The sequence below is a fragment of the Carcharhinus amblyrhynchos genome, chromosome 3 (genome assembly GCF_965287045.1).
Source record: "Carcharhinus amblyrhynchos chromosome 3, sCarAmb.v2.hapA, whole genome shotgun sequence".
Taxonomy (NCBI): domain Eukaryota; kingdom Metazoa; phylum Chordata; class Chondrichthyes; order Carcharhiniformes; family Carcharhinidae; genus Carcharhinus; species Carcharhinus amblyrhynchos.
In genome coordinates, this window is record NC_137326.1 from 24,031,183 (window position 1) to 24,050,576 (window position 19,394).

The window sequence follows — 19,394 nt, forward strand, 5'->3', positions numbered from 1 at the left end:
CTCCATTTTGGGGCAGGGAAAAAGAAATGTGGCCCTGACTGCAGCCCTGGATCTCAGTGAGAAGGGTTTGTGCAGCTGGGGAGCATCCCAGTGCAGCCGCTTAATGTCCGGCAGCCGGGCAACATTCCGATTTGTGGGATTCAGCTGACAGGGGTTTGCCAAGAGTAAGTGGAGGGAGAGGCAAAGGGGATGGAGAGGAAATGAAGAGAAGAGACGCTGCGGTGAAAAGGTGCAATGCAGACGGAAATCTGATATGCTTCATGTGAAGAGGGGAAAGCTGCAAACTGGGAATTCTGAGCAACTTTGAGCAATTCTTCGGGACACAGGGACATGTACTGAAAAATGCAGGACTATCCTGTTTTTTTCCTGGGACATCTGGTCACTACAAACGCCTTTTTCGGATGGGAATTTTGGACTGGCTGTCTGAAAATAAAAAGAAACTGACAAAGATATCGCTGTCAAATGTCGGTTTAGTGGTGTAATGATTCATTTTTATCTGCTTTTCTCTAATTCTCCTTGCAGAAATGCTGCGACTGCTGTATGTTAGGAATGATATTTTGGAGCCAGTATGGAACCTGCGAAGAAAAGCTGAGCCTAGGCTACCCTTGCAGTCAGGCGTTTTTCAGTTGTTGCGAAGGAGCTGAAGATGTTACTGACCTTCCAGTGAAAACATGGCTGAAATCAAAGCCACAAGCAGAGACGGCTCTTGTTCCAGACCAAGGTGCAGTATAAGCTTCATAGAATCTTATGGGGCAGGAAGAGGCCATTCGGCCCATTGAGTCTGCACCGATCACAATCCCACCCAGACCCTATCCCTAGAATCCCATGCACGTACTCTTGCTAGTTCCCCTGACACGAAGGGACAATTTAGCATGGCCAATCCACCTAACCCACACTTCTTTGGACTGTGGAAAGAAACCGGAGCACCCAACGGAGACCCACGCAGACATGGAGAGAATGTGCAAACTCCACATAGTGATGCAAGCTGGGAATCAAACATGGGTCCCTGACTTTGTGAGGCAGCAGTTCTAACCACTGTGCTGCCATGCTGCCTGTGCTTGTAATTGGACATGAAACAAAATCAACACAGTATCACCATGAGATATTAAATGCCGTTAAATAAGAGTGATAAGTCTAGGACTACAAAAGACTTTGGGGTAGATGTTTACTGCCAGCTGCCTCTTCCTCACCTGGAAAGGTGGGCAACTGTTAGTTGAAAACCCATTGGGGAACTTTTGTGTCCATTTGTCAGTCTGAATCAAATTTCAGACCTGCCTTTAAATTGTGGCTTTTGAAACTCAGCCAAACATTTATAATTCTTTTTAAGCTTAAGTGTCGCAAGCAGGCTTACGTTAACACTGTAATGAAGTTACTGTGAAAATCCCCTTGTTGCCACACTCCGACGTCTGTTCAGATACACTGAGGAGGGTATTTAGCATGGTCAATGCACCTAACCAGCATGTCTTTCGGACTGTGGAAGAAAACCGGAGCAAACGGAGATAACCCACGCAGACATAGGGAGAAGGTGCAAAGGTGTAATTATATAATCCAATAGCTCTTAGACAAATGTCAACAAAGAGATCTAATGAGACTGAAAGAATGGGTACATTTTTTTCTAACCTGACCCTGTCAATCAAATTAGACCAGCAGAGGATTTTTTTAAAAAAATCTTGCTGATTTTCACCCCAAAAATATGCAAATCCAAGTTCTAATCCTATCCCAAGGGCTTGATCTTCATTGAGTGAGGAAGATTCTGCGGAACTTTAAAAGTGACGTGTGGACCCGCCTGCGGAACTCCCACTCTCATTTCCAATGAATCCAATTTTTGCCAGTAACAAAAGGGAGTGGCTCATAATTCACACAGGAGGGAAGTCAAGCACAGTCAGGCCACTTGAACTTGCTGTGGAGCATAAGGTGCTGGCCTGTTCAGTTGCCTGGAGAAGGGCCCTTAGGGACAGGCCAGGATGCCAGCGCTCCGGTCACGAGTCCCTGCCAGGTTACTGATGCAGCCAAAGGCCACCCTGCAGATGGATCACCCTCCACCACCAGCCCAACGACCCATAGTTCCTGCCTGCCCAACCCCACATTTGTGACCTGGCAGATTTAAGAATACTCCCCCCCCACCCCCCTCCCCCCACCCCGTCGCCGACATTGTTAGGAATCAGGGAAGAGTTGCGGCTCCCACGGCCAATGTGAGAGTTCAGCTCCTGGTGTCTGAACAGAGCCTTCATTGCAGAGTGACACCACAGGCACAATACATGTTTCCATGCAAGCCTGACTCATGAACAATTTTTCCATAAACTACTGAGGAACCTGATGGGTTTTGGCTTTCTGCTACCCTTAAAAGAAACAAATTAAAATGTTTTCACAAACATCCCACTCACTGGCCAACTTGATATTCCGTCAGGTCTCAATATCCACTGCTGGTGTTCTGTGTCATTTTCATGTATGTATGCACACTGCCTAGTACTGGTTATCCTGGGTGGCATGGTGGCACAGTGGTTAGCATTGCTGCCTCTCAGCACCAGGGACCCAATTTGATTCCTGGCTTGTGTCACTGTCCTGTGTAGAATCTGCACGTTCTCCCCGTGTCTGCATGCATTTCCTCTGGGTGCTCTGGTTTCCTCCCACAGTCCAAAAGGTTAGATGCATTGGCTGTGCTAAATTCTCCTTTGGTGTACACAAACAGGCACTGGAGTGTGGCGACTTAGGGGATTTTCACAGTAACTTCATTACAGTGTTAATGTAAGCCTACTTGTGACGCTAATAAATAAACTTAAACTTAGCCAACTGCCTAAACTGTGATAGTTCAAGGGACTTCTCAAGGCTGTAACCAAGCACCCAAAGAAAGAGTTCTGACATTGATTTATTTCTGTGAGGCAAGGAGCAGCGCACAATCCCAAAAGTCTTCCCACCTGCTGCCAGGCATGCAGCGGCAGCCAAACCCTCGGGATTTCCTCTTCTCTCTCTAAGATTTGACTGCAAGCTCTCAGACCAGCTGCTGTCATTGCTTGTGTGACTCTTCCCTGCCTCCGCACCACCAATCCCCTTCCTCCACACTCGTAACCCCCTTCCATCACCCTCCCCCACTCACAGTCCCCAGTCAGTGGGTGAACCATGGACATTTGTCGAACAGTGAGAGCTTGCAGATTATCCTCGTGAGCCTGACCATGAAATTGGTTATGACCTCTCACTTGGCCATCTTCTGGGCTCTCCGATCGCTCTGCCCTCCTTCTCGATATGTGCTCCATTTGAAAGTCAATCCTGTTGCATTTTGTGTTCACACGCTCAGTGATTACAGTCATTTATTTTGATAATTTGTGATGCCATAATTGTTTTAGTGTCTGAAGGCTGACGCATACACAGTTGCTGGGGTAAGGAACAGTACATGTGGTGATTGGCATTCAGAATGATTGGCCTGTGTTTATACCCTGAAGTGTTGGAAAGAAGCAGTAAAGACTTTCATTGTTATGCAGTAATTTACACTCACAGGCTTGTGTGCCTGTGGAACCTAGTACAACAGTTCATTTGTTATAGTTGGCACAGAGTAAGGCAATTTAAAATACAGTCATGTTTCAATGTGCATACATTTGTACTCTTACAATGTGCTTTATGAAATTTTTAGAAATGTGTGCACTTCAGAAGAAGCTAGGTGAAAATAAATTATTGATGAATTATTAATGAAGGGTGTAATTAATGAACATTTATCTTCACTCGCAACATTAGAAAGTGGCAGTGTATTGAATATTTATATATAAATGTTAAGCCAAATCGAATACCACATGGTTCCATATCAGTTTTGCTTGTACAGATTTTTAAACTATATAGTTTGCAGACCCTATTTATAAGTTAGGCGGCACAGTGGTTAGCACTGCTGCTTCACAGCTCCAGGGAACTGAGTTCGATTCCTGGCTTGGGTCATTGTCTGTGTGGAGTCTTCACATTCTGCCCATGTCTGCGTGGGTTTCCTCCGGGTGCTCCGGTTTCCTCCCATGGTCCAAAAGACATGCTGCTGAAGTGTATTGGCCAGGCTAAGTTCTCCCTCGGTATACCTGAACAGGCGCCGGAGTGTGGCAACTAGGGGATTTTCACAGTAACTTCATTGCATTGTTAACGTAAGGCTACTTAAAGTTGTAAAAGCAATGCGCAGACTGGACTGGGCAAACCCAAATCCAATCCTTGCTTGCTCCAGAAAACCAAATTCAAATTGAACTTGGAGTTGGGGACCAAGTGTAGTGTGTCAAAATTCGCAGATAACACTAAGGTAAGTGGCAGAGCAAAGTGTGCAGAGCAGACTGAAAATCTGCAAAGGGATATAGATAGTCTAAGTGAGGACATGGAGTTGGGGGTAGGGTGTTAGCGTGGATAGAGGATTGGTTGTCAAATAGGAGGCAGAGAGTGGGGGTCAATGGGTGCTATTCGGATTGGCGGATGGTGACTAGTGGAGTGCCCCAGAGGTCAGTGCTGGGGCCTCAGCTATTTACCATTTATATAGATGATCTGGAGGAGGGAACCGAGTGTAGGGTGTCGAAATTTGCTGATGACACCAAGATTGGTGGAAAGGCAAATTGCGCGGAGGGTGTGGAGAGTCTGCAGAAGGATCTAGATAGGCTGGGCGAATGGGCCAGGAAATGGCAAATGGAATTTAATGTTGGCAAGTGCGAGGTGGTCCACTTTGGTAGGAATAATGGTAGGAAGGATTATTAATTACGTGGCGAAAAACTGCAGCAGGCGACGGTGCAGAGGGACCTTGGGGTCCTTGTGCATGAGTCGCAAAAACCCAGCTTGCAGGTGCAGCAGGTGGTCAGGAAGGCGAATGGGATGCTGGCCTTCATAGCGAGGGGGATTGAATATAAAAGTAGGGAGGTCTTGCTGCAGCTGTATAGGGCATTGGTGAGGCCGCAGCTGGAGTACTGTGTGCAGTTTTGGGCGCCGTACTTACGCAAGGATATTTTGGCCTTGGAGTGAGTGCAGAGGAGGTTTACTAGGCTGATGCCGGAGTTGAGGGGGTTGAGCTATGAGGAGAGGCTGAATAAACTAGGCTTGTAGTCGTTAGAGTTTAGAAGAATGAGGGGAGATCTCATTGAGACGTATAAGATGATGAATGGGATGGCTAGGATAGAGGTGGAGAGACTCTTCCCGCTCAGAAAGGATAGTAGGAGTAGGGGTTTAGAACGGAGTTGAGGAGGAACTTCTTCACTCAAAGGGTGGTGAATCTCTGGAATTCTCTGCCCGTTGAAGTGGTGGAGGCTACCTCGCTAAATATTTTTAAGACGCGGGTTGATGGATTTTTGATAAGAGAGGGGATTAAGCATTATGGAGAGAGGGCGGGAATGTGGAGCTGAGCCGCAACAGATCAGCCATGGTCTTGTTGAGTGGCGGGGCAGGCTCGAGGGGCTGGTTGGCCTGCTCCTGCTCCTATTTCTTATGCTACTTGTGACACTAATAAATAAATTTAAACTTTATAAAGCATTGGGCATCCTTGATTCTGTTCCCTGAAGTTGATGCCTGGTGTGACCTCTGCATAATGTTGCCTGTTCAATCCAGAGTTAAATCAAGGATTTGAACCTCAGCCATCAGCAGCCGCAGGCAGTATATTATTGAGTGAAATTATGGCATGCAATTTTGGACCCAGCCTCGGGAGCTCTCTGTTACAGATTCCTGTGGAGTTGTCACCCACTCATTAATGCATTCATTGTGAATTCCCCATTTATTGTTGCAAGAATTATAGAATCATAGAATCCCTACGGTGCAGAAGGAGGCCATTTGGCCCATCGAGCCTGCACTGGTTACAATCCCAACCAGACCCTATCCCCATAACCCCGCATATTTACCCCAAAAAGATTAGTTTGCCATTCTGTAGAGCTACCAATTCACGGTACGGTCAGCTCTGCTCCATCACAAAAGATGTTTGCGTGTTCAGGGACGTACACTGCTGCTGAATCTACACAGAAACCTACCGTGATGTTCGTGGTGAGAGTTTAAGTTGGTTTTGAGGGTGAATTCTTCATGCCTGCCTGGTGTTAGCTGTAGGAAGGCCTAGCAGGGTAGGCAATTGTCATGGAGGGTTAGCTAATAGTCGACTGCAGCACAAAAACCTGGAAACAGTAAAAAGGAATATTGGAAATCAAATTTAGTAAGTTCGATTAATTTTACAAAATGAAAAGTGCAAACTTCTTTTTCAAATTTAGAAATTTAAACTTATTTTTTAAACAAGTGTGATAACTTTAACCAGCTAAACAGAATCTGTTTGGATTCTCCTTTGGCAGATAAGGCAAAGAAGAATCCAAAGAGCTTCTACAAATATATAAAGGGCAAAAGAGTAACTAGAGAGAAAGTAGGGCCTCTTAAAGATCAACAGGTCATCTATTTTTGGATCCAGAAGAGATGGGTGAGATCCTAAATAAGTATTTCTCATCAGTATTTATTGTTGAGAAAAACATGGATGTTAGGGAACTTGGGGAAATAAATAGTGATGTGCTGAAGAGTGTACATCTAACAGAGAAGAAGGTGCTGGAAATCTTAAAGTGCATCAAGGTAGATGAATCCCCGAGAGCTGATGAAGTGTATCCCAGGACATTGTGGGAGGCTAGGGAGGAAATTGTGGGTCCCCTAGCAGAGATATTTGAATCATCGACAGCCACAGGCCTGAAAATTGATGGGTGGCAAATGTTGTGCCTTTGTTTAAAAAGGACTGCAGGGAAAAGCCTGGAAACCGCTGGCCAGTGAGCCTCACATCTGTAGTGGGGAAGTTGTTGGAAGGCATTTAAAGAGGCAAGGACTGATTAGTCAGCATGGTTTTGTGAGTGGAAAATCATGTCTCAAAGATAGGGAAGTCTAAAACTAGAGGGCATAGGTTTAAGGTGAGAGGGGAAAGATACATAAGTGTCCAGAGAGGCAATTTTTTTCACACAGTGGGTGGTGAGTGTCTGGAACAAGCTGCCAGAGGTGGTAGTAGAGGTGGGTGCAATTTTGTCTTTTAAAATACATTTAGGCAGCTACATGGGTAAGATGGCTATTGAGGGATATGGGCCATATGCAGGCAATTGGGACTAGTTTAATGGTTAAAAAAAATGGCGGCATGGATAAGTTGGGCTGAAGGGCATGTTTCCATGCTGTAAACCTCTAGAACGCTAAGTCATTTTGAAAACAACATTTAAAGTCTGATAAATTCGACAAGAAAAGTAGATTTTGCTTTTTACGAAGATTTATCACGCTTTTAGAAGATTTCATGTTTGAAAGTCGATCCATTGTAAACTTGAAAGATTCTTGTTGCCTGGGGCCTCCATATTGAGAATTCACATTCAGAAGAAGCTTGCTCACAAGAGGCTCATTATGCCTGGAAATGACAGATCTAAAACATTGAAGTATAATTAATTTATTTAAATTGTTGGCAATTAACCATGGCATGTTTGGAAGTGGAAATGGATTTAATCAGGCAGGCTGTGGCCTTCCCACTCTTCAAGTTCAGGGTGGAAAGGCCCGTGGTAAGACTTGCCTTCTTAGCAGTCAGTTGACGTCCTTAAATGGGCAATTGATAACCACTTAAGGGCCTCATCCTGCTGCCTCTTCAACAAGGCCCTGCTCCTCTATGGCAGGAGCCACCCCTCTGGCTGCCATTGTAGCTGAACAGAGGTTATTAGGCCTTAAAGTGGTGATGGTGGGAGCACCAAGCAGATCTTCTGGAGGATTTGGAGAAGTATCTTGCTGTATAAGACAAAGCGAGATGAAGCTGCCTTGGACAGACTGAAGATCTTCGATGGGATCCCTCATCCATATGACGAGAGGAAATATCTGGTCATGCCAGCAGCCCTGAAGACTGTATGTTAGAAGCCAACCTATAAATTTGCCCTTCTTGGTCATCTTGCTCATGAAGTTGGTTGGAAATACCAGGCGGCAACAGCCACTCCTGAGGAGAAGCGTAAAGAAAAGTAGACCAAGCTTCACTCTGAGAAAAAGAGAATTCTAAAATTGAAGAAAGTAGCTGTGAAGAATCTGTTGAAATCAAAGTTTGCCAATTACACTGCAGTTCTGAAACAATGTGGTGTCCTTGTTTAATATATTCTCCCGGAGGCATTGACAGCAAGAGCTGTAGAAATGAAAAAAAACTCCACAGTGGGGGACAGGACAAGCAAATGTCTGCAGGTGATTGTGGTTACCCATGGTGGGTGGGGTCTTCTCCCGTTCAATGGCACTCACTGTCTGATCAAGGGATCCAGCATTGGGAAATGGGGCTGTATGATTTCAGTCAGGCCATTGAGGTTGGCCTATTGGAGTGTGAATTCTCTGATTAAAGATCCAATTGATGGGCCAATCAGGGAGTCTTTGCTTGTACTTAACGGGGTGTGTCAGTTCCTCTGACACCCCCAGAGACAGGCTGGTAACGACAAGCACTCTGTGTACTGCTGTTAGAGTTTGTAAATGAAGTGATTTTAGTGAAGGGACTTCTGCCTCTGAAGACTTATTTCAGGCGGCCCAGCTGAGAATCACCCCCTGTCCTTTGGCCGACCTCCCTCATCCCCTTCCCTCACGACCCCCATTCCGTCAAACCCCTCCCACCATGAGTTTCCTCTGACTTAGGTCATTCCTCCGTTCTGGGCCTTTGGTGGCAGTCGTTCCCACAGCAGCAGCCACCGCCTCCCCGGTGAAGCTGGTGAACAAAAAGAGCCGCCTGGTGTCTAATTGGCTGGCAGCCCTAGGTGGGTGGGGTTTCAGCCGTTGATGTCCTTGCCCCTGGGGAAGGCCCACCAGTGCCCATTTTAAAACCAGTGAGCCTTCCCGGAGGTTGCACTGTGGTCTCTCACTGGCACTGGGATGGTGAGACATCCACGCCTACGTAAAATCCACCCCCCCCCGTTACTCGGTCGCTATGCCATTCTGCAGTGACGAACACTAAACAAAAATACATCATGGTGGCCCAGTAATCGCAACGTGCTCACTCATCTCCCTTTCTGTTGAGAGATCCTATAAAGTAACGGCCTCAGACCTCTGCAGTAGAATATCCAGAAAGCCAGTGGGGTGTTGAATCAGCTAGGGTGTAAAATGCTGTCTGTTTTGTTCCCCCACTTGGAATTCTATCCCATTTTGTTGCTAAGGAGTTGCTAAATTGTTGTGTGAGCCCTTGCATGTAGATGCGCTCACGGAGAAAGAATAAAATGAAAGGGAATCCTTTATCCCCAAGATATAAAGTTTTACAAGAGACGGTCTTCCAACTTGAAGTGAATGAAAAGCTTGAAGTATGAGGAGCGTTTGAAGACTCTGGGTCTGTACTCGATGGGGTTTAGAAGGGTAAAGGCGGGGGATCTGATTGAAACGTACAGAATACTGAAAGGTCTGGATAGATTGGACGTGGGGAAGATGTTTCCATTAGGAGGCAAGACTAGGATCCAAGGGGCACAGCCTCAGAGTAAAGGGACCACCCTTTAGAACTGAGATAGGATAGAGGCATAGAATCCAACAGTGCAGAAAGAGTCCATTTGGCCCATCGAGTCTGCACCGACAACAATCCCACCCAGGCCCCCCGCCCCCCTCCATATCCCTACACATTTACCTGCTAATCCCTCTAACCTTCTCATCTCAGGACACTAAAGGGCAATTTTAGAATGGCCAATCAACCTAACCCACGCATCTTTGGACTGTGGGAGGAAACCCATGCAGACACGGGGAGATGAGGAAGGATTTCTTCAGCCAGAGGGTGGTGAATCTATGGAATTCATTGTCACAGAAGGTTGTGGAGGCCAGATTATTGAGTGCATTTAAGACAGAGGTGGATAGACTCTTCATTGGTTAAGAGATCAAAGGTTATGGGGAAAAAGCAGGAGAATGGGGTTGGGAAACTTATCAGCCATGATTGAATGGCAGAACAGACTCGATGGACCGAGTGGCCTAGCTCTGCTCCTGTATCTTATGGAATTATGAAACACACATAGCCAGAATTCCCTCATTCTACTTTCACCAAAATTACTCTGAAATCTTCTCCTGTCTTTAACATCTAATATTGCGGAAATGAATTCATACCCAAATTTCCCCTGGGGTAATTCATCTGTCTACACTGGACTATAAAAACTGACATAAAACAAACATGAATGTCTGTCACCGATTGGGCTCAGAGCAAACGAGCTGCTGTCTTTTGCAATGGTGCCTCGCAGTCGGAAGCCCTTGTTTTGTTTCTTCTCCCAGTGTAATACAGGGACATATCCAATGGGGCAGACATTCCAGCTCCCAGCACTTCCAAACGCAGAGGGGTCGGTGTCTGAAATCATTCAAGTACACCGAGAGTGACGCTTCAGTTAAGTATAATCCAGGTCTCAGTAAGAATTATTACTTTAAAATGTGATGAAAATTGCTGTCAAACTCCAGACCTCAGTTGCACCGAGGCCAGGTGACTCTGAAGCATTCTTAGCCGATATTTCTTGGAAATCTATACTGGCGCGTGACTAATCTGTAAGTGCAGGAAACTTGTCTTCTGCAAGCAGGGAAGCAGATGCAGAAGTGGGTTTAGGAGGATTTCAGTGGACGTCTCACAGGGTTTCCTCGGCCTAGGGAGACCCAGCAAATGAAAGGATTGAGAATAGCTTGGGGAGGGGAGTGTTTCCCCCTTGCCTGGGGCTGAGGCCTGCTCCATAGCATTCCCACCGAGTGAAAGCCAAGCCCGTCACTTAGGCTGACTTGCCAGCAGAAATCCTGCTGTGAAAACGTACGGACTTGAATTTCACACTCTCCCCCGGGATGGGTTTTGGAGGCGGTGGTGGGGTGGGGTTGGTGGGGGGGTGGCTGGTGCATGAAATTACGTGGATGGCATTCCCTCTCAATCCCACCCACATAGAACATAGAACCCTACAGTGCAGAAACAGGCCCTTCGGCCCATCGAGTCTGCACCGACCACAATCCCATCCAGGCCCTATCCCCGTATCCCTACACATTTACCCTCTAACCTACACATCCCAGGACACTAAGGGGCAATTTTAGCATGGCCAATCAACCTAACCCACACATCTTTGGACTGTGGGAGGAAACTGGAGCACCCGGAAGAAACCCACGCAGACACGAGGAGAATGTGCAAACTCCACACAGACAGTGACCCGAGCCAGGAATCGAACCCAGATCCCTGGAGCTGTGAAGCAGCAGTGCTAACCACTGTGCTACCGTGCCGCCCACCCTGACCTGGATGCGATTTTATGATGAGGCAGGCAGGCCCTCGAGCTGGAAGCCTGCCCAGGTCTCCATTAAAGTTGTTAAGTGGCCTTTTCCCACTCATTCTCGATATTCAGGCTAGATAACTCATGGTGGGAAATAGAAAAGCTCTGCATTCTCGATCGATCTTGAGCAGGGAGTGGAGGGGGGTGGTGTTGGGGTTGGGGCTGGCATCTCCACTGGAAGCCCCTCATGGATTTGATACTTGCAGACCCCCTTGGCCTATTCTCAATAATCCAGCTGCCACCCCCTGGCGATCCCCCAACGCAGCCCCTACTCTTCCCCCCGAGATCCCTGCACTTACCTTCACAACAGTCCCCTGCACTTAGTCCAAGGCACATCACCACAATGTCTCTTCCAGCTGGATTCCTGGATGGGCTGGAGAACTGTCAGCCGATCAGATTGACCAAAATCTCTCCAAGCGCAGATGGAAGTCCCACCTGATGCCAATTAATGCTCAGTTGAGCGCAAAATGGCAGCGGGCTCGTTGGAATTGGCAGGGATATATTCCCCTCCAACAATCTGAATAGTGAGGGTTCAGTCCCCACCTCCCACCCTTTGAATAATTCCCATCTCCCCGCCAGTGCCCCCCCCATCCCTTCACCACCTCCATCGTCAACCCAGCAATCTTTCTAAGAACCAAAGTGATTGAGAGGAAGAGAAAACAAGTACATTTAAATGGATACTTCCATTTTTCTAAATTGAAAACTTGCACAAACATTGTAGCCAGCGGTAATGTTTGTGATGCCAAATCAACAAATCCACAATTACAAAGTAGGAGCAGCAATAAAATTACATTCTCAAATAGCAAAGAGCAAATTTCGCCTTTTCCGTTTTCCGCCAGGGACTTGCATCTGAAAGCAATATGAGTCAGAAGATAAAGCTAAAAAGCTGGAGTGAACCCATGAATGAATCCGAGTTAGTAAGGATTGGTAAATCAAAGCAGAGAATTCATACGCATTGTGTGACTAAAGCTAGTGCTATAAGTTGGTCACAAGCTGCAGCACTCTCATTCTCTATCAGGATACCGATTAGCCTTACACTTGTTCCTTTTAAAATGTATACACCAGAGGCAGATTCACTCTTTGTGGGGCCCTGCACTCACCTTCATTTCAGGGCTACTTGAACTTTCCCCCCACTCTGTGATGTTAAGCCTGTGGCTGGGTTGAGTTGCCCTTTGACTGCTCTCCTCTCTGCTGGACCGCTGCTGACCAGGTGGCTCACCTTGAATTGTTGCTTTCGCCCTGTGCCTGGCACCTCGCTGTTCCTGGCTGGCCTGCCCTCCTCAACCCTGGGCTGAGAAATCTGCTGGCTGCACCTTTGTCTATAAAAATAAAACACAGGATCTTCTGCCTCTGCCCCAGTCTCTCCTCAGCTAGCCGCCTCTTGTTCCTTGCTTGCGCACACCTCAATGTTCGTAACCAGTCTGTTTTCCCACACTACTCAAACTCAAGCGATCAGAGTGTGATGTCGCTATGCATTGCCTTACGGAGCTGCAGAGCTCATTCTGCAATCTCTATCAACTAAGCAGCTGCTCAGAGAAAGGGTTCTGTCCAGGTATGAATGCCTGGCTCCCATCCATACTGTTTCTGTTAGAACTTATTGACTTCTGTGCCATCATTTGATTTGATTTGATTTATTATTGTCACATGTGTTAGCATACAGTGAAAAGCATTGTTCCTTGCATGCTACACAGATAAAACATACCGTTCATAGAGAAGGAAAGGAGACAGTGCAAAATGTAGTATTACAGTTATACCTAGGGTGTAGAAAAAGATCAACTTAATGCAAGGTATGTCCATTCAAAATTCTGATAATAGCAGGGAAGAAGCTTTGATGTTTTTGAGTCGGTTGGTACATGTCCTCAGACTTTTATATCTTTTTCCTGATGGAAGAAGAAGGAAGAGAGAATGTCCGAGTGCATGGGGTCCTTAATTATGCTGGCTGCTTTGGCGAGGTAGCGGGAAGTGTAGACAGAGTCAATGGATAGGAGACAGGTTTGTGTGATGGATTGGGCTCCATTCGTGCCCTTTTGTAGTTTCACCTGCAAGACTAATTCATCTCTACTTGCCCATCTCATCTTGGATGTGATCTCTACTGGAAAAATGGATTATCCAGCATCGGTTTCAGCCTGGTGACCTCAGTGACTGAGTGCACTACAGGGTTTTTTGATTCTGGATTCTGGACTTGAGAGAAACCATAATTGCTGTTTTCTTTGCAGACTCTGCCCTGTATCTGTTTCTTGTCTTTATTTCTCTTTTACAATATGAATGCAAAAGGGGAATGTTGCAAACCCTCTATCATTTTGATTGTGCAAAAAATAAACTAACAATCGAAGTTTGTCCTATCTCAAGTTTGCAGTGGGTTTATTAATGGAAGATTGGATCACACCAAAACTGAGGGTGGGATGGGTATTTGGAAAATATGCCACCCCATATAAATGGGAAGCCAAAACTGAAACATCTTTCTACTTATGGACGGGTGGTAAGTGGAGAAATTAGGCCTATTTAAGCTAAACCCCCTTCAGTCTGTAACAGTGAGTCATTATTTAAAATTTGCCTTATTTTGCAAATTGAAGCAACTAACGGAAATGGCCACATTCATAGAATCATAGAATCCCCACAATACAGAAGGAGGCCATTTGGCCTATCGAATCTGCACCGACCACTATCACCTCCAGGCCCTATTCCCGTAACCTCACGTATTTACCCTGCTAATCCCCTGACACTAGGGTCAATTTAGCATGGCCAATCAACCTAACCCGCACATCTTTGGATTCATTCATTTGATTTGGGGGTGTGACTAGTTTTGTGTGTGAATTTTTTTTAATGCAAAGAAAACTCAACCCCAATGTAGTTTTCTGCTTTAACAAAATATTTCATTCACTGCTGAAAAGCTCAATATGCATAAATGGGAGTTAATTTTTCCGACAGCAACAAAACAGACTGACCTTATCCACCATTCAAGAACGTTTGTATCTATTCCATGAATGTGTGACCCCCCCACCCCAGCTCCCCCCACCCACTTTGTGGGTTAAGGCCCCTGTAACAGCCAAATGGAGTCTCAGTTCAAATGGCTCAACTGAGTTTGGATTTCCCTTCAGTGTGAATTACGCCTCACCATCTTTCCACTACCAGCCAGAACGGGATCTGTCAGAAAGGGGAGGGATTGCTACATCCTGGTCCCACCTGCCATTTTTAAGAACCTGTGCAACTGGGAAGAGTCCGTCGAAATCTGGTCCTAATTCTATTCACATTGATTTCATTGAATGGGTGCGATATGATGCAGACAATTCTCAATGCTCTAGTTTTACCTATGAAATGAAGGGGCGGCATAGGTGGCACAAGTGGTTAGGACTGCTGTCTCAAAGCGCCAGGGACCCTGGTTCAATTCCGGCCTTGGGTGACTGTGTGGAGTCTGCATGTTCTCCCCACGTCTGCATGCGTTTCCTCCGGTACGGTGGCACAGTGATTAGCAGTGCTGCCTCACAGCACCAGAGACCCAGATTCTGGCCTCGGGTGACTGTCTGTGTAGAGCTTGCACATTCTTACTGTGTCTGCATGGATTTCCTCCGGGAGCTCTGGTTTCCTCCCACAGTAAGAAGTCTCACAACACCAGGTGAAAGTCCAACAGGTTTATTTGGTAGCAAACGCCACTAGCTTTCGGGGCTCTGCCTCTTCATCAGGTGAGTGGGGCGTTCTGATCACAAACAGGGCATATAAAGACACACACTCAGTTTACAGAATACTGATTAGAATGTGAGTCTTTACAGCTAATCAAGTCTTAAAGGTGCAGACAATGTGAGTGGAGAGAGCATTAAGCAAACTGCCGGCTCCTAGTGGAGAGGGTCTCCAAGAAGATCGCGCACATTAACACAGACATCAAGTTTCTACAAGGATGCAAAGCCGGCATCTCCGCATCATTCCTCCCACAGTCCAAGGAAAAGTGGGTTAGGTTGATTAGCTATGCTAAATTAACTCCTAGGACAGAATTTTCCCATCCACAGGAATTGCAGCTGGCGGGACAGGAACATGCAAAGTTCCATTGACAGGCAGGACTTCACGGCCCTGCCTGGAAAATCCCATCCTTAGTGTTAGAGGGATTAGCAGGGTAAATATGTTACAGGGATATGATCTAGTTGGGATTGTTGTCGGCGCAGGCTCGATGGGCCGAATGGCCCTCTTCTGCACTGTTAGGGGGGGGGTGTTCTATGATGAAAAACTTTCCCAATTTGTTGCAGCAGAAGTTTAATAAAAATCAAATAGTCAGCTGAAGGAATTGTATATTGTTCCAAAACAGAAAATGACAGCTTTTTTTAATAAGGAGATGGCCCATAATTTCAATTAGGAACACAAAATATCCTGTGACGTCAAACTGATGGGCTAAGTAATAGCACAGATGGTCACAGTTGGCAGGCTTGAAAAGAAAACAATGTTGGAAACAATACCTTGGCTCTTGGCTGCCTTCAGGTGGAAACCAATGAAAGGAAGAAAAAAAATGTACTTCTTGGCAGCGGATTCTGTCAAATTTCAAAGACCAGTGGAAAGTGCTCTTTGATGTACATTGCATAAAATCCTGCAGTAACCCAGCTAATTAGCATGATTTTAATTGTATCTCGGATGGGAGAACAGAAGAGCAAAAGTATACACAAGATTGGTTTTCTCAGTTTAGAATGTCGAAGACAGAAAAATGGAGCAACTATAAATTCTAAAGGCTATATAAAAAAATCAAATCACAACTTAGTTAACAAGTTTCACAACAGCAGGTTAAAGTCCAACAGGTTTACTTGGAATCACATGCTTTCGGAACGCTGTTCCTTCATCAGGTGAGGTACCAGCGCTCCAAAAGCTCATGGTTCCTGATAAATCTGTTGGACTTTAACCTGGTGTTGTGAGATTTCTTACTTTGCCCACCCCAGTCCAATGCTGGCATCTCCACATCTTAGTTAATATGCAGATGATAAGAAGACACCATGATTTAGAATTATTTCTTATGGATCCTTATTTCTGTTAAGTTATCCTGGAATAAGGTTAGAGAAATAAAGCTTCAAAGAGATGAAGCTAAAGAAAGTAAAGGTGCTACAGAAACATAGAAAATAGGGGCAGGAGTAGGCCATTTGGCCCTCTGAGCCTATGCTACCATTCAAAATGATTGTGACTGATAGTCTATCTCAACACCACATTCCTGCATTCTCCCATATCCCTGACACCTTTCTAGCCTAGAAATCTTATCTATTTCTTTCTTACATATATTCAGTGACTTGATCTCCACTGTCTTCTGCAGTGGAGAATTCCAGAGGTTCACCACCTTCTGAGCGAAGAAATTTCTCATCTTCTCCATTGCAAATGGCCTACCCCCATACCGTGAGCCTGTGACTCCTTCTTTTAGACCCTCCAGTCAGAGGAAACAACATCCCTGCAACCAGTATGAATAACCCTGCCAGAACTGTACACGTTTCAATGAGATCCCCTCTCATTATTCTAAATTCCAGTGAATACAGGTCCAATCTCTCCTCATACAACAATCCAGCCGTCCCAAAGAGTCTCAAATATAGCACTAAATAATATGTACCAGTCCCTAAGAACATACATCCTCATGTGAGGACACATGTAACAAGGACGGTCTGAATATAATTGTGGGAAAGTGACAGTTCGTTTTGCCTATAAAGCAACAGTGACCAGACTTCAAAGATGGTTCATTGGCTGTAAAGTGGTTTAAGAAATCCAAAGGATGTGAACGACACTATATAAATGGAAGTTCTTTCTCGTCAACAATGGATGATCAGATGCTGGGAAATGAAACACACTCTTTTGTTTAAAACTGATCTGATTTAAATTGGACTTGGCACCATAGAACTCTCTTCCTTGTGGTTTTGTGATGACTTTTAACTCAGAAGGAAGAAATCTCGATGAAAATACAACCAACCTCGGCTATTTTGCAGAAACTGGTGTTGTGTTTAGGTCTGAACTATTACCAAAAAAATAATTGAAATACTTATTTTCAGTGTGGGGCTATTTTCCCAACAATCTGAAATGTGACACTAATGGATTAGCAGCCATACAGATAGAATCGAGTAATGAAAGCAAGCTTGTGCGATACAGGTTGGTTTCAAATTTTCCATTGTTTTCGAATGAGCCAGAATGAGGGCAGATGGATGGAAGGTTTGCTATTATATGAACGCACAAAAAAGAATGCCCTTTTTTATTCTCGGATAGCTGTAAAGTGTCCTCAGCAGTTACCTTTCCACTCATGTGATAATTTCTTCTTTAAAGAAATCACATTTCCTCCTATTTGTCGCTTAATGAAATTCATGTTTTCCAATAAATACTTTCCAGGGCCAGCACTGAAAAAGAGCTGCATCTGAAAACTATTTTCTTGCAAAGTCACAGACTACAAAAAAAAAGACAAATGAATAAGTTCCAATCGATGAGTTAGTTACATGTGGGGATTATTTTGAATGCTGAAGAATCGTATCATGCTGAAGACCATTAGTCATAAGTTCCTAATAAGCTGTAGCAAAGTAGTTACATCAGTTTATTTCCACATTATTTCTAAACTCGGATGGGTTACACCCTTTTGTGATATGAGACGTGGAAGTCAGATGCACGATAACAACTCATGAGTTGAGAGGAAATGATTGATGGAAAATTGAGAACTTGCATCATTGGTGGGGGAGCAGAGCGGAACACTCAGAATAACATTTTGCTGTGAATTTGGGTATGTGTCTTGTCTGGCTTGTGTAACAATTGTTGGGGATGGGAAATGCAGGGAGAAGAGACAGATGGTGCAATGAGTTAGGCACTGCCCGTTGACTTGGGAATCTGTTACAGCACAAACTAGTGAAATAAATGTCTTCCATCTGTGAGGTTGCCACATTAAGTCCCAACCCAAGGGATGGCTTTTAAACACCTATGGGCATGCCGGGGTTGGAAAACCAGGGTGAGTGTGAAACAGACTCACCCAAAGGAACAATCTCACCCCACAAAGAAAATGTTTTTACTTAACAGGAGGATCTCTTCCTCTATCCTGTCAACCCTCTTCAGCCCGATGGGGATCAGGTCTCTGTTAAAATGCCACTCTTGTCCTATTGACAATATAGGACCCCAATTAGATTTTATACGCGAGGCTCACACCTTAGGAACATTAACATACAGAGGGATCTAGGCCATAGGTCCACAGTTCTCTAACAGTTCTAGCAACACAAATGGCCAAGGTGATTAAGAAGGCATATGGCATGCTCACCTTCATCAGCCAGGGCAATGAGTACAGGAGTTAGGAAATCTTGTTACAGCTTTATAAAATCTTGGTCGGCCGCATTTGGTGTATTGTGTGAAGTTCTGGTCACCACACTACCAGAAGGATGCGCAAGCTTTGGAGAGAGTGAAAAGATGGTCCGTCAGGATATTGCTTGGTCTTGACGGTGTTGGCTATGAGGAGAGGTTGAATAAATTAGGATTGTTTTCACTGGAATGATGGAGGCTGAGGGGAGACCTGATAGAAATCTACAAAATTATGACAGGCATAGTCAGGGTGGATAGTCATAGGCTTTTTCCAAGGGTGGAAGTGTCAATTACAAGGGGGCGCAGGTTCAAGGTGAGAGGAGGAAAGTTTAAGGGAGATGTGTGGGAAAAGTTTTTCATGGAAAGAGTGGTGGGTGCCTGGAGGAGGTGGTGAAAGCAGGCACATTAGCAATGTTTAAGAGGCATCTGGATAGATACATGAATAGGAAGGGAATAGAGGAATATGGACAGAGTAAGGGCAGAAGGCCTTTTTTAAATTTAGTTAGGGCATCACGATTGGCAAAGGCTTGGAGGGCTGTAGGACTGTTCTTGTGTTGTACTTTTCTTTGTTCTTCATTCTTTGTCCTGAATGTGTGGGTGGCTCATTTGCTGTCCTAACCAGTGGTGTTAAGATTGAAGATCACTGGGCAGTGAATGGATAATGATGTTGCTCCATTTTAACTTCTTGCTCATTTTGCTTCCATCAAGCAGAGAGAGTTATGGGTCCACAATATTAAATTGATGCTAATTTGACAATAATTAGAAATTAGTGATTATTATTGCTTTCAGGCTTGGTATTGGAGCAAATGGAAATATCACATTGTTACTCCTCTGAGGATTAAACTGAGACACATTCTTAGGGAACACTATAGAGTATTTCCTTTTTTTTCCCCTCCCTCATGACTCACATCCCACAACCCT

The 19,394-nt window shown here is 45.1% G+C and overlaps 1 protein-coding gene across 1 annotated transcript in view; it reads left to right on the forward strand.

Moving 5' to 3' along the window:
- Nucleotides 1-19,394, forward strand: part of fbln2 (fibulin 2) — a 217,955-nt gene that overhangs the window by 136,030 nt on the left and 62,531 nt on the right. The window contains exon 7 of the mRNA XM_080182283.1: nucleotides 523-721. Coding sequence (XP_080038409.1) covers nucleotides 523-721 — 199 coding nt within the window. The remainder of the gene's footprint in view (nucleotides 1-522; nucleotides 722-19,394) is intronic.